The following is an 18327-nucleotide window of genomic DNA, read 5'->3' on the forward strand; positions in this document are numbered from 1 at the left end:
GGCGTAGTTCGTTATGGAGTAATATTCAACGCTTCTAGGCGACAAAAAAAGTGTGACTACCCGGATGACTACTTCTTACAAATATGGATCACGTGGTCTTTGTTTCGCTACTTTTTTTAAAGATTAAATATATTCTAAAAATCAAAGAAGACGAGGTTTTGAAAAATTAAAAGGCGGTTCTATTTTACTTTTTCTGCATGGTTGGACATAATATCAAATATGATGATGTCGAAGTAGTCCTACTCCTGTGGATCTAATCTAAAAAGCTTTGTCCCCAGTTGTGGAGATGTCGAGTAAGGTATCCGCCACAGAGATCATTCAGAGTCGAAAGAACAATAAGCGTTTGAAACAAGAGAAGCTCCTTGAGAAACTCGAGAAAAAGCGGAAGTTGGAAGAAGAGACTCCCCTGGATTCTTCTACTACAGCTCATGAGGAGGACTCGCTGGGTCGGGATTACACGATTTCCGTTGCTGTAGCTGGATCTATTCTGGATAATGCACAAAGTCCAGAGCTGCGTACTTATTTAGGAGGACAAATCGCAAGAGGTCTGGCGGTATTCAAAGTAGACGAAGTTATTGTCTTTGAGGACCGACCCAAGACAGAGAATCAAAGTGCAGAAGGGGATAAACTCCGCGCCTCTCCCCTCCAATTGGCCAGAATCCTCCAATTCCTGGAATGTCCTCAGTATTTGAGGAAACATTTTTTCCCGCTTCACAAGGACTTGCAATACTCTGGGGTACTCAACCCCTCGGATATGCCGCATCATTTCAGATCCAACGAATTTGATTGCATATACAGAGAAGGAATCATTTTGGATCGTCCTGTAAAGGAAGGAGCTGGATCCCTGGCATTTATTGGTAGGACTCTCCTCTCATGCCCACTCACATAATACTCATATCATTTCATTTAGGTTTCAAAGAAGACTGCATCGTTGATAAAAAAGTTCCTCCTGGAATTCGAGTCACCGTACAATTAGAAGGAAAGCGCTCCATTAATGGTCTATGGAAAGGTAAAGCCGTTTCTCCACATATTCCAAGAACTAAGAGTGGACTCTATTGGGGTTATAACGTTCGTGTAGTCAACTCTCTCTTTAGCGTCTTTCAAAATTGCCCTTACAAAGAGGGCTATGATGTAAGGATTGGAACCTCTGAGCGGGGAACTTCAGTTGATAATTATAATTTACCCAAAAAGTTCAAACATCTCTTGATTGTGATTGGTGGACTCAAGGGACTGGAGTTTGCATTTGAGTCCGAGTCTGACAAAGCTGAGGCGACGGAAGTAGAGGATTTATTTGATTGCTACTTAAATACGTGTCCGAATCAAGGTTCAAGAACTATACGAACTGAAGAGGCCTTGCTCATAACACTGTCTGCATTACGACCAAAAATACTAGAATCATGGAGTCCAAAGGACATGTAAAACTGGAGCGCTCTCCTAGTGATATTATTAAAGACTGTCGATTACTCTCAATATGCTCTGGATCTTACGGTTTTATTGACCTCTTCAATAGCTTACTTCTTGTTACTAAAAAAGGGAAGCTACTCAGAGTCGCTGCGGATACAGGAAAAGTGAATTATGTCTTTGATCGAGAATACTCTGTGCTAAATGAACTAAAACTTTTTAATGACTTTGTATTTGTATTGTATGATGCATCTCATTTAGATATATTAAATGTCTTGGATCTATCCTTAAATAGCTCATTTGAAAATATCAAATCCCTTAGCGTTGGGGATCGTTTTGTAGACCTGGAGTTTGAAAATGGATCCTTCAAAAAATACGACAGTCAAATGAACATTTGCTCAAATGACGACGATGGTGGATCCACTACCACCAACAACCAGGATCTTCTAAAGCATTATAATGTTGTCATAACCGCATTGAAAGAGTCTAAACGCCTTAAAGATAAATTAATGATAGAAATGTCCAAGAGTTTCGATATGCTTCTCTTTGAGTCCCAGGTTTTTAGTATATTTGGTCATTTTCGCAACACCTCTACTATCTCAAAGAAAAGTGCCTTAGTTTCTCCAGTATCAACAAATATATCACTTAAATCCTGTTATTGTTGCGATGATAGAATAATATATGTATTTGAAATCGAATCGAATGACGCTTCAAACATATCTGTAGATATATATCCATTGAGCGAATTTCGAGCATTCTTTTTTGAATTCAAGAAGAGGGGAAGTGAAGAATCGGGACTCATTATAAATCAAGTAAATTATTGCAAGTCTATTATATACTCCACTGTGACTTTACCTCGTCGTTGTCATCAGACGGAATTTAGATTCAATTATTTAGAGAATGGAGTTGAGTGGGCCTCTCAGACCCTTGATCAATCGGATCCCATGTTTGAAAATGAGATAAAGTTAAATATGAACTCGGAACTTTCTTCACAGTATCAAGTAATTGCTCTCCTTTCAATGTTACGGAGGGAACAAAGATTTACTTGCCAGAGCTCTTACTCTGACTTACGAACATTGGTTCCAGAATTAATCAAATCCTGTAGCTATAGATATGAGGCGGATTGGAACTTCTTTATTGGTCATGGGCTCTTGATATGTTTTCAAGCAAAATTGGATAACTTTGGGCTAATAAGAACATTTTCTCTCAATAGTGATGATCATTTAAAAACATTTGTAGATAAATTCTATTCTAAATGCCCTGAAGACATTTTATTAGAGACAACTGATTTGGAGCCTGACACATTATCCAAATTTACTTCCATCATGTCTGAAGAAATCAGTTTTATTGAGAAATCACTAGTAACTCAAAGTGAAAATGAGGATGTACAAAATGATATGAAAAGATATGAATCTAGAAAAAGAAAGCTCAACTCAATCTACAAAGACACTCTTATTCAAGAATCCGAATATGTTGAGTTCTTACATAAGCTAATTATTCAATTTGAATCAAAAACAGATCATATGGTTTTTTAATAAATATAATTTTGTAAATTATTTATTTGCTAAATTTATTGATAATAATCAAATTATTTCCTTGCTATCAATATTGACTTAGGATGTCGTCGTTTAGAGAAACTTGCTTCTTCGGGACCAAGTGCTATCGTAAAAATCCAAGACATTTCCAACAATATAGTCATTCAGTTCTTGAAGGACTATTAAGGGAAAAACCGGTGTCTGATGAGAGTATCATTGCTGCAAATAATGGGCATACTCCCGTGGAAGTTGTAAGGGAGCAGCTTTATATTTTATCCAACATTCCCTTAGCGGCTCACGTAACAACAGAAGAAAAATTATCCTTGATTCAAATGAAAATATCGCTATCAGAGCCTTTTAGAATGTTTTTAACAAAAGTAAAGGATTCGAAAGACACTCACAAAGCCATGGATAGTGTGTTTTTCACAGAGCTTTTGCATCCATCTCTTGGAAAGGTTAAAAAAACATGTCAAATTAATTTTATGGTTGATAAGGATTTTCTATTAATGGGCTATGAAGTTAACAAAATTGAGGTATGCTATCTTAATCGTAAATGCAGCTCTTAACTATCTAACCTCATGTTATTAGGATTTGCCCATGTTGATATTATATGGTGAGGATGATCCAGGTTTGAATAAAGCCAATTTGCCGAGAAATATAACTAGCATCAAAGTAAAGTCTCAATTTCCTTATGGAAAACATCATACAAAAATGATGATCATTGTTTACGATGACGACTCAGTTAGAGTAATAGTACTCACGGCTAATATGGTCCCTTCCGACTGGGAGAATAGAACTCAGGGACTATGGATTTCACCTCGCTGCAAGTGTAGTGGAGATCCAAGGGATTCTCCAACAGAATTTAAAAAGGATTTGTTGAAATATCTGAAATTTTATGACTTGTCTGCCTTAAAACCCTTTATTGATGTCATTTCTAAATGTGATTTTTTCGATGTGAATGTCTTCTTCATCAGTTCCGTTCCTGGTTCTCATAAAAACTTTTCCCTATATGATTGGGGCCATCTTGCTGCTCAAAAAAGATTAAAGGATTCTAATTGCAATTCTGATAATAGTGATTGGCCAGTAATTATCCAATGCTCTTCTATCGGATCCCTAGGACCTTCAGAGGATAAATGGGTCACTTCTAATCTTGTTTCTAGTTTGTCCTCATCTGCTTCCATTGGCAGAAAACATTCCTTAGAATTTAAGGTTATTTATCCTTCAGAATCGGACGTCTTGTCTAGTTACGATGGTCCACTCGGAGGCGCATGTCTACCTTACTCCTCCCAAACTCACTCAAAGCAAATATGGCTCAGAAAGTACCTTCATCATTGGAGAAGTACTTCTCGCTCAAGAAATTCATCCATGCCCCACATTAAGACGTATACTTGCCTCTCTCATGATGACAGTAAATGCTCCTACTTTCTATTGACCTCATCTAATTTATCGAAAGCAGCTTGGGGATCACTAAATAAAGCAGGAGATAGTTTGCTTATAATGTCATATGAGGCAGGTGTGCTATTTACTCCCAAGCACATTAATGGTGGTGAAGTTTTTGAGGGAAAGGATCTTATTAGTAGACTTTTACCCTACGACACTCCCTTACAAAAGTATCGAAGCCCCTCTGATGAGCCCTGGTTCTATGATCAACTATCCAACTATTTAGGATAACCCAATTCATTTATTCAAATAAAATGCCTTGTATGTATATGATAGCGGTTCCTTAATTTTATGTTTATTTCGAGTTTTTGTATAACAGTGTAACATAATAATATGCACTATATATTAAGAATATGGGTGAAATTGTAGTATGTATTTGAGCGTAACTATGCTATTAGTAAATTTAATATTTATTTATAAAAAGATAATAAAAGCCTCATAAAAACTAAGAAAACTTCAATTTATTTCCTAGTACTTGTATCAAAAAATAGTTTTTCCTTTCGTTAAATCAACTGGATTAAAAAAAAATATATATTGAAGTCTTGTATGTAGTTCAATTCAACGTTCATTAGCTATTTTTTATTTATTTTATACTCCATCAAAATCACAGATTTTTCTCTAGATGACTTTTATTCTACTCTCATCAAGTGAGTCGTCGTCCCATGAATCCTCATACAAATAAACGCCAATCCAACTAAGACTCGTGATTATTAATCATAATAAGCTCAACTTTTGGCCATGAGTAGAGTCATTACCAGAGTTTTTTTTTAAAGTAAATCTCTTCAACAAACTATGCATAATACATACGCCTAAACAGTTCACACCGATGATACATTAATTAACAATATAATTACGTATATTTTATCGTAAAATAATATGTTGTTCATCGTTAAAAATTTCATATAACTATATTTCTGAAACAAAAAAAATAAAATAGAAATGATTCGAGTTAATTGAATGGAGATAATGTGTAACGCATTCAGATTCATGGGTTCAACCTGTAGCTTGCTGTTACTGCTGTGTCAAGTGGCAGTAACAGAGGAATGGTTGTTGGATGTTATTATTTTTTTTGTATTCTGAATTGTTGATAATTATTATATCCTGTTGTGGAGTCATTTGAGACAGGATGGACGAAGTTTGATCACAAAAGCATACTTTGCCGACGAGTTCCAACACCACATCTGAAAGGAGCAGAGGATGGACCGTTCAAATCCTTTGACATTTGGATTCCCGGTATAGAGAAAATAGATTGGACTATAAGAAAAAAAAAATTATTTGAAATTCTATCAAAAGTAAGAAATATATATTTAATTACCGTCAGATAAACGGTGAACTTCAGGACCTAGTGACTCAAAATATGGATGTTTCATTGAGTCCTTTGCAGAGATGCGTTTTTTGGATTCATAAAGAAGGTATTTAGAAAGGAGATCAACACCTTCCTGTTCTAAGCCTGGAGCTCTATTATTCAGAGACTGAGGCTTATAAACAGGAAAGTTGTAATAACTTAGCATAGACGAACTTGATATCCCTGTCCAGTTTTCTTCAGTGGGACTACCCAAAACCTATTAATAAGATCCACATACATTAATAATTAATTAATTCAATTCCTTCTGGAATATTTTATGATTTACCAAAAATATGCGACGGAGTTCATCTTCAACTGTTGATCCAGGAAATAAAGGCCTTCCTGACGCCATTTCATAAAAAATGCAACCTACACCCCACATATCTATGGGAGTAGAATATTCTGTCGATCCTAGAAGAACATCCGGAGGCCTGTACCAGAGTGTTACAACTTCGTGTGAGTAAGTTTTCGTTGGAACGGATTTAGCACGAGCTAAGCCGAAATCTGCCAGCTAAAAAATACAATTATAATAAAATAAATGACTAATGATGTATTTTTTTAAATGGGTCCCTCTTACTTTGAGTTCACCTAAATCATTTATGAGCAAATTTTGAGGCTTGAGATCTCTGTGAAGAATACGCCTCGCATGACAATAAGATATTCCTCTAACTAACTGATACATTAGAAGTTTGACATTATTCAAATTTAGAAAACCTCCATAGTCATCCATGTATTGTTTTAAGTCTTTTTCAAGGTATTCAAAAACGAGGGTCAATGAAGTTTCTGTATGAACAATATCGTGAAGAGTAACTAGAAATAAAAAAAGTAATGATTAGAAGACATGAGTATAACACCTAAAATGTAAATATATATTAACACCAGAACGATAACGATTTTGACATTGCCGTAAAATATTCTCTAATATTCAAAGACTACCCTTACAAAAAAAATGTATTTTATTAAGCACGTGAACCCAACGTAGACAAAGTTTCGGAGCCGTTCTCTTTTTAATTATCATAAAATAGTTTGTAACCTCAGCAGACATAAAGTACCACCAATTTTTATTAGTTTAAACATGTTCTCAGACAAATTGGAATTAATTCTTTTGATGTTTTGCAGTAAGTTTATACTTGTATTGTAACCAGGGCTCGACGATCGTTAAAATTAGCCACTATCCAACGGGGTTAGTGAAATAAAAAAAGAGTTACTAGCCCAGAATACTACAAATATTGATTCCTTTAGGACTTGTATTCAAGTATTTTTGTTATATATAAGGCAAGTTTTGGGATTACAAAAAGAAATTAATATATTTTCTGTGAAATACAATTTATACTTAATAAAAATTAGAACTTAAATTGAACTTGTAATATAAGAATTATTTGTCATGTTCCATTGAGGGTAAATCTTTCGCCTAACTAGCATAAGCTCTTGATTCTTCATTTTGAAGTAAGAAAGCGGCTTTGTTTGCCTCATATTCATTAGAATAGTAATTTGAATTCTCTAAAACTGCGAAATTTGTCTTTTAAAAATTTGTTTTGCTTAAAAATCATTCATAATATTTTTTTTCAATGTCGATTCGGTCATACTTACGATTTGAACCAAAATTACCTGTGTATAAGCCGTATTTAAGTTACGATATTACGTAGACAAACGGGATAGATATAAGCCACAATGTACTAGTATGATTGGCTTTTTACTAACTACGGTCTAACGTGGTTGTCGAGTCATGATAGTAACTATACTAATCATAACAAACTCAAACATAACGATTTTGTTGGTCAACATAGTTTTAGAACTATGATGGGATCATTTTTGATACCACCAGTCCGCAAAGGGAGGTGCTATACTCCCGACACGTTCACGTGTCAAAATCAGAAATAATAATCATTACTAAATACTTTAACGGTATACGTATCATATTGGATACATGAATTTTAGAATCCATCATTTAAGGAATTTGACAATTTTTTGTCTCAAAAAAAACTTTATGGATACAATTACTAATATTCACTAATCAATGGATTATTTAACAGAAAAATAAGCGAATTTCTTGCTGTCGACCTTACAGTGTTGCAAAAAATCATTGATTTTTTAAAATAAAACTCAGCAAAGTCAAAAATAATTGATTTAAAAAAAAAAAATCCCGAATCGTTTTGTTATTGAACTTAGAAATAGACAAGGATTATAATTTCACAAAATAACAGAAATTATAATCACATATTGACTTAATGAGCGCGTTATAGGGGGTTAAAATAAGATGATTTACCAATATTATTATGTTTAAGATCTTTGAGTAAAGATACTTCTCGGATAGCGGTACAGGGAGCTCCCTCTTCATGTTCTAAGCGGATTTCCTTTAAGGCAACTAGATTATCCGTTAATCGTGACTTTCCTCTAAACACTGAAGCGTAAGTACCCTAAATGATTTTATTATATAGAAAATTGTGTTGGTTAATAAATATTGATGAGAGTAATTACCTCTCCTAACTTGTCAAGTTTTGTATAGGTATCCATTCTTCCAAAACCAATTTCTGAAAGAGACTGTCTCCTTGTTGCCCTGGTCAAGGGACCATCTAATGTGGGTGAAACGACTTGTTTCTCGATAAAATTATCAGGTAATTTTAAATCTGAAGGTAATGAAAGTCGTTTGTTTATTTCTTCCTGATTAGAGAGTTTTCGCTGAGCTACTGAAGACGAATTTCCATGAGTACTATTGTTTACGTTACTATTTTTTTGTCTCAATCGAACTCCTCCAAGAGTACTTGAGAAATAGGACGAGGAATGACTATTGTTGAGAGACCTCGATGGGGAGGAAGTGCTACCGCCTGTATCTTCTGATGTACGCGATCCTTCTTCACTTTCTCCATCACTTCCAATTCGAGGATTTTCGTGTACCACACCTAAAAAGTATGAAAATATTTTATGAAATGAAAAAAGAAGCATTATATTTCAAATATGAAGTGGCCCTCAACATAGTAAGCTAGAATATTTATTAATATCAAAAATGAATTGAGTATCTCTGAAAAATAATTATTTTTCATTTTGCAAGGATAAGTCTGATTCATCATTTGTATAAGTCCCTAATGGCAAATCGAAGTAACAAAAATCCATCCTCACAATTACAGAATGAGAAATTAATAGATTTTATCTTTTTAAAAGGCAATATGATGATATACATCAAATGAAGGCTCATAACTATAGTAACCCATCCAACAAATTTGAATAGCAAGTCTAAAATTGAGCTAAATATATCTATGAAATATTTTACTTTATTATTCAGTATTGGGCAGCAAAACGTGGCCTCTTAATTAATTATAATTTACTCATTAATATAGGTTGTGTTAATGATTATCTCTTGACATTCTGGTTCAGCCATCCTTTGTACATAAAACATCTATAATAAACATTTCGTCATCATGAGTGAACAAAAAGCCAACATATCTCAGGTCTCCTAGATGCTGAAGTTGAGGCGATGAGGATTATGATTAAGGTAATTGTCCCCCTTTTCCCCCAATTTTGAACCTGCTGGACTTTACTGTGTGGGACACTTTGGAGAGGGAAACAAACAAAATTCCATACCCAAATGTGGACTCAATGAAGCCCGCCATAGTGGCTGCATGGTACAACTTGTCTGAAGAGTTTGTCATCACCTCCTGCAAGACCTTCCAGCGACGTGTAAAGGCTGAGATTGATGCTGAATGTGGGCAATTTGAGTGGGCAAGTTAGGAAAAGCCTTATTTACATTTTTTTAAAAATTATTTTAGTATTTCTAAAGGAACCTTTCGAGCCCACGTTTAGTTGTCCAACGAAGTATACATTGAGTAAAAACATAAATTCTTCTAGATTTTTGTAGAAAATAATTATTCTGTCAACGCACAACATATATATATTAAAATAATATTTGAGAGCACGTGAAACTTGTTGTAGGACTTTAAAATAATATGAAATAATTATTACCCCGAGGAGGAAAGAGTTTTTTCCTGAACGGACTCGGTGTTCTACTACTTTTATTTAATTCATTGGATGTGGTAGTCGCCGTGGCGGTAATTTTCTTATTTCGAGGAAGGGAATGAAATCTCATGTCCTTCTTTTTTGAATGGTTGTTACTATTGATAGAGTTGGAAGAAGCGGAGAACGCGTTATTATTTGGAGAGGGTAGAGAGGGACAATTGGATTTAATGACATTAAATAGTGTGGATGTCCAACTTTTGGGCCTTGCTCTATTACAAGATGGAGGCGGTCTAGGTGGACCATAGTAATCTTCTTTTGAGGTTGTTAATGAGCTAGATAATGAATTAGGGGGGAGGAGGAAGGGGAGGTTTTTCCGAGAGAGCAAAGTAATTGTCCAAATACATTCCCTTTCGTTTAACGGAATTGCTCATATTTTCATTTACGGAGCTCATTCCGTTCAACACCACTTCACCAACCATATCACGGACAATAATAACTCCACCACGGGAGATTTTATAGAGTGAGAAAAGGTAATACTAATCACTGAAGGTAGTTTTCTCCTAAGAGAAGCAGGAACTACAATAACAGTCATTTAAAATAAGAGTCATAATAATAAGAAGAAGGGGGGAGCAAGAAACAAAACTTGGCTCTAAAAATACACTGAGCAATACTACTCCTAAAGAAAATGAATATTTCATCTTGAAGTTGAATGTGTTTGTATGAACATACATATCTCTCGGTATGAAACTCAAAATAGTGTTGTGTCGACTCGACTTGAGTCGATGATGATTTTTAAGCTCGACTCTAACGGAGGTGAGTAGTGTTGTTGTCACGACAGCTATCGTAGCACAATTCCTATAGGTATTTCCATAGCTTTTCTTGACGATAAATACTAAACGACTTGAATGGACACTCGGTAGAGAGGAAACCTTCAATCCTTTTTTTTACCCATATAAGGACTCCATTTTAAGCTCTGTACCCCAATAGTTATGCTTGATACAGTTCATTAATGCCTAGAGATTGTTAATTAATTCATAATTTAAAGCCAGTAAATGGCAGTAATACTTACCGGGCGGTACATTGAAATCTGAACACTTAATAATTCAATAATGAATGAACGTTGAGTGAATGAAATTGATTCATATTAATGCAAAAGATCTCGGTGTTTGACTATCAAGAAAGTTATCAAAAAGCGGGTGGAAAGAGCCTTGTCAAGGTGGAGAGCCCACTTTTGACAAGAGCAATGAAAGAACCCCAAGACTCTTCTGAATGAGCCTTGTAAGTTCTTTATTGACACATTTGGCCCCCTTATAGCCATAATGCCAATCCCCTTGACTACACTTTTTTGGTGCATGTCGAGGGAAAGGCCTGTTGTGTCCGTCATCCAAACACCGATGCCCTCAAAGCCACTATCAGCCAGCACTGAAACATTATAACATAGTGTTCTGCAGCGGGTACCAGGCCTTTCGCTGCCTCTTGGATACCATAATTGCCGATAAGGGCGGCTGCATTAATTATTAAGAGAGCTCAGACACACATCTATTTATAGCTTTAATTTATTGTTGAAATTCTATGGTTAATTAATAAATTATATCTTATTGGAGTTTAAAATTCAAAGTGTTTAGATTATAATAGACCACTCGGTATAATGTTGTCAAATCTCACTGCAATCTTGTAACTCAAAAAAAAAGAAAAAAAGATTTAGCAGCATATGCTGATTAATCGGTCCATCCCTAGTGCATAATACACAAAGTACACACTAAAAGTATTTCATTGATTATAAATAAATAGGATTGGATAGAGTTGTGTTGGGCCTTATTTATTCAGTCTAGTCTTAGGGTCAGTCATATCAGCCCGTCCTTGTGACTGCTAGTACTGAGACCCTAAAGGAAGAAAAATTTAGAAGCGACAAATATTTTGCTTGGCTGTTTGACTTAGTTAATGAATAGTCTAATTTTGAGAAGTTTGGTGCAGCTGTTATGTTTGGTCTACTAGTTGATACTATCTTCAAATGCGGAGGGAAAAGTAAACATATTTAATTTATAACAGTTTCGGCGGAATACTTTCTGATACACATACTAAAGTTAACAGCTGAAGGGAATAGAACAGTCTTTGTCACCTCTTAGGGGCGGCGTCCAGATGGGGGGGGGCTGGAGGTAATGTAGCCCCCTTAAAAAAATCAATTTAAGGATTTTTTTCTGAAGAAAAGGTTGTGGGGTTAGGATTTCTTTTCTATAAAAAGGTCATTCGATTTAATTATGACGTGGAAAAAAACCAAGCCCTCCCCACAAAAAATTTAATCCTGCGGACGCCCCTGCCTCCATATTTTAATTCTCTATCTATCACTAGCTAGAACTGATTAATAAAAATATAGTTCAGTGACGTCAACAGCAATCAAATCTTATTTGATTTTTAAGAACTGATATGCAGGGGTAAACTAAACCGGGCCGATAATGAACTGGACTAACACAACAGTAGGCATGGGTGTTACTTAATAGGTCCATTTTTGGTGGAGCAACGGACAAAGTTGAACTCTGCCTCATTTCCCTATGGATCCTACCGACTTGGCTCGAGTCAACACATCACTAACTTAAATTGCTCTTCTTAACGGTTAGTTAGTTCGTTAGTAATACATTAAGCACATGGAGATACAAATGTGATATGTGTTTGAAGCGCACAGGGTTTTTAGAATAAATAAAGATAAAAACAATAATTAGAAAGCAAGCATGCAATAATTACGCATAGGCTTATATATATATATATGTTGTGTACAAGTTGCAACTTGTATAAGAAAATTGTACATGTTGCAATTTTTTCGTCAAAAATGCTCTCTTTAAATACAAACTTGGTCATTCGAATGGCAACTATAAAGCGATACTATCGATTCATTTTGATTCATTAAAAATACATAGTTATTATGTATTTATGACGTGTATAACTCTGGGCATTTGAACTTTATAATCTGCCGCAGAATACTTATATTTGAGTCATTCTTATTGAAATATTCAAAGACTACACACATATATCGATGATCATCCCTCAACTATTGCATTATCTTCATCCCAAGGTACTCTTAAATCTCTCATTTAAAAGGTATTCATCTGAGTTTTAGATTGCAACTAGTACAATTTAGTTTGTACAAGTTACAACTTGTACAAAATCGCTACTTGTACATAACCTATAAATATAATAATGGGAAAAATCATTTGAAAAGTTAAAGATTTCTCACACTTTTAAAAATATATATACGTACTTTCTAAAAAAGAAAAAAAAAAACATTTGAGGTGTTGATACATTAAAACTAATGTGTATGGATATGTGGCCCGTCAACACAAAAGTAAGATAGAAAAATCTATATCAAAATTGAGTGGGGATTACTTTTGTATTCTTTGGGGAATTATCGTTAATTTCTTTCAACAAATCAGTCTTATTAACTCTTTGGTTGTGGAGCAAATTGCACTTACAGTAGGCAAAATTTATTGTCAGGATAAAAAGAATGAGAAATTGACGAATTATTGTCAATTTCTTTCAACAAATCACTCTTATGAACCCTTTGAGTGTGCCACAAATTGCACTTAAAGTAGCCCAAATTGACCGTCACAATGAAAAAAATAAAAAATGAATATATTTTATTGGAAAAGGCTCATATCGGGCCCAATATAAGTCCCTTAAATCAAATAAAGGTTGTAAACTATAGCTAATATTCTTGAGTATTTAAACTCATCCAACAACTTTGAATACTAAGCTTGTTTTTGTGTTGATACATCATATATATATATATGTATATTTCTCTACAAGGTGTGTTCAAAAAGTAAAGTTACTTTTCAAATTTTGCGGAACACCATATACCCATGATTCGTCACTTTTAAGCAAATCAGGATCATCATTGACATCTGTCAACAGCTCATTAGCCATGTTCATTCATGCGACAATTCTTTTTGTCGTCAAAATTAAGCAGTTACGGAACGAAAACTTCTCTGACAATCGTTTCATGTCCAAAAAAAATTTCATGGTACGAGCCAAAGAATATCTCAATATCCTCAGCAACTTCTCTGATAGTCATTCGACTATTTTTAAAAACAATTTTCTTCTCTGTTTCAACTTGGCTTGTCATTCCCACTTTTCCGGCCATCTTGGAAGAGATTTTACTACTTGTGAACATTTTTTTTATTACTCAAAAAAGTTTCATCGTATGGCATTGTCAAGATTTCAAGTTCCTTTTTTACACAAAATTTCATGGAAATTCTTTGATCCATGTTTTTTAATGGATTCTTAAATCGCCGAACACACAAAATACTTCTAATAATTATGCCTAAAAAATTATCAACACCCTAATATTATCAAAATCGTGGTCATTTTAATTATTAAAAACTAATACAATATATAATTTTGAACTATTAAAATTACTTAGTTATTTTGTATTACCGAGACATATATGGGTAATTGAACTATGAAATGTGCCACAGAATAGACACTTATGAAGTCATAATTTTCATTAAAATACTCCACTAAAAAAAAGAAAGGATTACAGCCCAAATATATTCAACATATAAAGAATGTTCAATTATCTTAATCACACAAAAACTTGTACTCAATATAAGAACCATTTTGAACAAACATAATTAAAAGGAGAAAGTCCCTTTTCATTTTTTTAATATAATAATATATTCAGGCCAATATTTCATGAACATATTTGAGTATGCTTAATATTCAAATTTGTGGGATGACTCAGAGCTCAAACACTTGAACTCGGTGTCCAACATAGCTAATAAAACAACAAAAATATCCTTGAATAATACTCAATTCAAATAAATAGAACAAAATTATTAAAATGTACATAGTATCATCTAAAAAGTCCTATGATAGAATAAACGTTGTGTTTCTCTGACAAAACTATTGCTAGTAGTACACGTACATATGTTTTTAGAATAAAATAAAACATAAAAAATGAAATAATATAAACAAAGACGATTATTATCAAGAATGCCCTATTATTCTTTTACAAAGTATATAATCATTTGTGCAGTATTTCTAAAAGTGAGTTCGGTTCAACCATATATTGAATTACCGGGTGGAAACTTGAAAATTACGCCCTTTTACTATATTGATTTAAGAGGTTCTTTTTGAGGAAATTAGAAAATTTTCTGAAAAACATATGTATATCAAGCACCTGCTATTTTTTTAATATTTTAAATCGAACAAAAAATGTCATCGGAGCGAGAATAAAGGCTTTGATTATCAAATCCTTTACGTGTTGATCAGACTCCGACAGAGGTTGTCAGACTGACGGGAATGGCTCGTAAGACCATCTACAATGTTAAGAAGACCACAATGAGACTATAGATAGGAAGGATGGCTCCAGAAAAAAGACCGTATCCGTAAAGCATGTACCCGAACTTCATTCGTAATAATTGCAACTCTTTTGGCAAGAGGCTTGTCGCCAGCAGTGAGTCCAATGGCGGCCGAATAGAGTAAATCAATTTGACATTGTCTATGTATCAGAAAATAATTAATAAAGATTTAGTTGAATGTATAATTAAAGAATTATACATTTACAGGTTTTGGACTTAATACGCCATCATATTGAAAAGTGTAAAGGATTCAGATCAGGGGGCTGGGAAAGCCTGGGGGCAGAAATTAACATCTTCTCTAATACAGACTTATTGGTCATTGCACTTCTGTGCCAATCCCAGAGGCTTTCTCCATCCTCCACAAGCTTTCTGACCTTGTACAATGTGCGTAAGAATAGATGCCATTAAAACTTAAATAAATTCCAAACAAAATTAACGTAGGAGAATTAAACATACATTGCTTGAAAGAGTAGTCTTGAGATCTTCCTTTTTACAGAGTACGACAAGAAAATTTCCCGCGTCATTAAACTGATTTTTTTTTTTTTTTTTTGCACTAATTACGATTTCAGGTGATATTTTAAGCAATAAATTCCTAAACATGTGTGTTTATTCTTGCTTATTGTTTTAATTGATCAAAATCGGACAAAAAATCAGTGAACATGAATCAAGCAGGCAAAATGTTTCGGATCTTCTCGGCACAGATGTTGATCAAAAAATAATCTCAGACACTTTTCGGCGTGACTGCGAGGACAGTCCAGAACATCAGGGTGGCCAAGGAGAATGGGAGTCAAAAGGAAGGCAGGAAGTGGAGGAAATGGTTTAAAGCAAGATGAAACATTTCTCAAGTCCCTGGAGGCCAAGATCAAGGAGGATCTTACAGTATCAATGGGCGCTTAGCTAACGAGTTCACCATCAGAAGGACAGTTCATGACGACATCGGTCTTAAGAGCTTCAGGACTCCAATACATCTCCTCACGGACAGGATGAAGGCCTTTAATGCTTGAAAGATGCAAAAAGTCCTTAATGACTTGAAGAGTCATCTGTCGACTATGAAGATCTTCTTGATCTCAATCCCCTCGACTTCAGTGTGTGGGCCGTCTTCGAAAGCCAGGTTGGGTATAATGATCTAAATGGAACAAACCCTCTTAAATATTCGTCATATAGGTAGTCAAAGACTTTTTGAACGCCCTGTATATCATAGATTCAGAGATAAAGAGCTTCATATGTAAGTTACTTTTTGTCAAAAAATGAGAATTTGTTACACCGAATTACATAATGTCTATTCATAAAATATACAATTTACATATCAGACAAACAGAGTACGGAAATAATAAATACCTTTTTGTAAAATCAACATTACAAAAAATGTAACATAATATATTACATATATTGGACAAAGTCCTTGCACCATTCTACAATTTTTTGCATAATGGTAAACTAAAATATTGAAGTGACATTAGTAAAAACTAGTGATGGAACAATTCCCAAAAAAAAAAAAAAATGATGTCGATTCCGATGCGATTTTAGATTCTAGTTTTGGGGAATTTTTTTGAGAAAAAAAAATTCAAAGATTAAATTTCTTGGAAAAAAATTTCAAATATACAATTTGATATTGCTTTTACCACAAAAATCCATAACTATTAACAATAAATTAATTTTTTTGGAAAATAAAATTAAAAAACCCACAGCTATTCACACAAAATTAATTTTTCTGAAGAAAAATTTCCAATAAAAAAAAATTGGAGAAAAATTCAAAAATCCCCAGATATTCTAAAAATACATTTTTGAAGAAAAAAATTCAAATATAATTTATTTTTTTGAGAACAATTTCAAAAATACATAGTTACTCACAGAAAAATAAATACAATAATTAAATTTTCTGGTAAAAAAGACCTTTTTCTTTTAATTTTTTTCTTAAAATGGGGTGGGTGAGGGGAATCGCAAATTAAAACATTATTTTTCCGATGCGAATCCCGCTTCCGATTAATTGTCCCATCACTAGTAAAAACATAAAAAAGGGATGGGTCCTCGTTTCGCAACTTCGTTTAAAGCTGTACCTTTAATAGTCTTTGATTTTGCAGCAGGTGGCATTTACCTGTTTTAGGTTTTACCTGCTCACTTTATTAAAAAATAATATTAACAAATTATAGTGCCTCCGTGCCATACTGGTTGAGAACCCCTGGTTTAAAGCCTTCATTTAAATATAAAATTCATTAGTTTAGTTTATCATTCTTTCATAAATGTCTGCTATTTTAAGTCCAATTTGCAAACCCTGGATAGGATTAATCCGAATCATCAGGATAATTCCTCGTGGAAGAAAACTAATGCAACAGAGCCTCAATTTTAATAGCCACATATATACAAAGAATATCTGACAAAAATAATAATATCTTATAATTTCTTTCTTGATTCATATTATATTTTTATAAGAAGATTCTGAATTTTCTCATAAAATCCAGGAACCAACACAGGAGAAGTCTGCCATCCTATTTTCGTGGAGAGGAAGGAACGGCTCAATGCAGATTCCTACATCGAACTTCTGGGTCAGAGAAAAGTTCTGAGACAACTTTTTTTTCACTCAAGACCCCAAAATGTGACCGCCTCCTCTCCAGACGCGAACCCCTTAGACTACTCTATCTATGCACGTCTGGAGGATAGGATGTACACTACTCCTCACAGGAATGTTCAGTTTCTAGAGACTTCCATCAAGAAGGAGTGGACCAAGCTTGATTCTGACTACATAAGTCAAGGTCTGCAAGGGATATATGCCTCGTATGGAGACCAATACTAGGGTTGGGGGTTCACATATAGAATAAAAGTTGGGCCAACCACTATTTTTTTTGATGATTTTGTTAAATTGTAATGTCCTCACGAAACCTTTTGTTTAAATTTTACTCCTGACAAATTGAAAATAATTAAGTGTGTCCCACTAGATAACATCAACCCTGTATAATAAATATGAATATTTCGCAACAGAGCAAAAAAAAAAAAGAGGGAAAACTAGTTTTTATCAATGCTCGACTGGCTGACTTTGAATATATATATATATATAAGTAAAATTATTTGTATATATGTGAATAAATATAATCCATTTCTTCATAACTTAAATTGATAGATAAGAACACGAATCTAAGTACAAAATAAAAGGATAGGATAGATTGCATTCTGAACAAAAAAACAAATACAAGACAAATAAGAACGAAGGAACGAACGATCTTCTACATACATATATATAGAAATATTCGTTAAAAAAGTTATAAAGAAGTACGTCTGTAATAATAGTAATTTCTCCCTTCATCATCAA

General features: G+C 34.0%; 3 protein-coding genes across 5 annotated transcripts in view; 2 read left to right on the plus strand and 1 right to left on the minus strand.

Annotated features, from left to right (window-relative positions):
* Nucleotides 1–209: 209 nt before the first annotated feature.
* Nucleotides 210–3018, plus strand: LOC121116136 (putative methyltransferase C9orf114). Its single transcript, XM_040710368.2, has 2 exons — nucleotides 210–857; nucleotides 911–3018. Exons 1-2 carry the CDS (start codon nucleotides 287–289, stop codon nucleotides 1417–1419), a joined length of 1080 nt encoding a protein of 359 aa, XP_040566302.1. The 5' UTR covers nucleotides 210–286; the 3' UTR covers nucleotides 1420–3018.
* Nucleotides 3018–5939, plus strand: gkt (tyrosyl-DNA phosphodiesterase glaikit). Its single transcript, XM_040710367.2, has 2 exons — nucleotides 3018–3469; nucleotides 3525–5939. Exons 1-2 carry the CDS (start codon nucleotides 3020–3022, stop codon nucleotides 4605–4607), a joined length of 1533 nt encoding a protein of 510 aa, XP_040566301.1. The 5' UTR covers nucleotides 3018–3019; the 3' UTR covers nucleotides 4608–5939.
* The window catches only part of LOC121116134 (cyclin-dependent kinase 5 homolog), a 33570-nt gene continuing 19898 nt past the window's right edge, over nucleotides 4656–18327 (minus strand). For 2 of the 3 annotated variants that reach the window (XM_040710364.2, XM_040710365.2), the window contains 6 exons: nucleotides 8200–8621; nucleotides 7988–8138; nucleotides 6299–6531; nucleotides 6008–6232; nucleotides 5692–5938; nucleotides 4656–5630 (listed from right to left, as the gene is read on the minus strand). In XM_040710364.2, coding sequence (XP_040566298.1) covers nucleotides 5518–5630; nucleotides 5692–5938; nucleotides 6008–6232; nucleotides 6299–6531; nucleotides 7988–8138; nucleotides 8200–8621 — 1391 coding nt within the window. In that variant the 3' untranslated portion in view covers nucleotides 4656–5517. Of the gene's footprint in view, nucleotides 5631–5691; nucleotides 5939–6007; nucleotides 6233–6298; nucleotides 6532–7987; nucleotides 8139–8199; nucleotides 8622–9678; nucleotides 17947–18327 lie in introns of those variants that run through there. The other variant, XM_040710366.2, reaches the window with a different exon arrangement.

This window comes from Lepeophtheirus salmonis, chromosome 4 (genome assembly GCF_016086655.4).
Source record: "Lepeophtheirus salmonis chromosome 4, UVic_Lsal_1.4, whole genome shotgun sequence".
In the NCBI taxonomy this organism is placed as follows: Eukaryota; Metazoa; Arthropoda; class Copepoda; order Siphonostomatoida; family Caligidae; genus Lepeophtheirus; species Lepeophtheirus salmonis.

Bases quoted from the DNA above. Each gene is read 5' to 3' on its own strand.
- LOC121116136 (XM_040710368.2), top strand. From the start codon at position 287: ATGTCGAGTAAGGTATCCGCCACAGAGATCATTCAGAGTCGAAAGAAC. The intron at 858-910 runs GTAGGACTCTCC...CATTTCATTTAG, and splicing joins TGGATCCCTGGCATTTATTG to GTTTCAAAGAAGACTGCATC.
- gkt (XM_040710367.2), top strand. From the start codon at position 3,020: ATGTCGTCGTTTAGAGAAACTTGCTTCTTCGGGACCAAGTGCTATCGT. The intron at 3,470-3,524 runs GTATGCTATCTT...TCATGTTATTAG, and splicing joins ATGAAGTTAACAAAATTGAG to GATTTGCCCATGTTGATATT.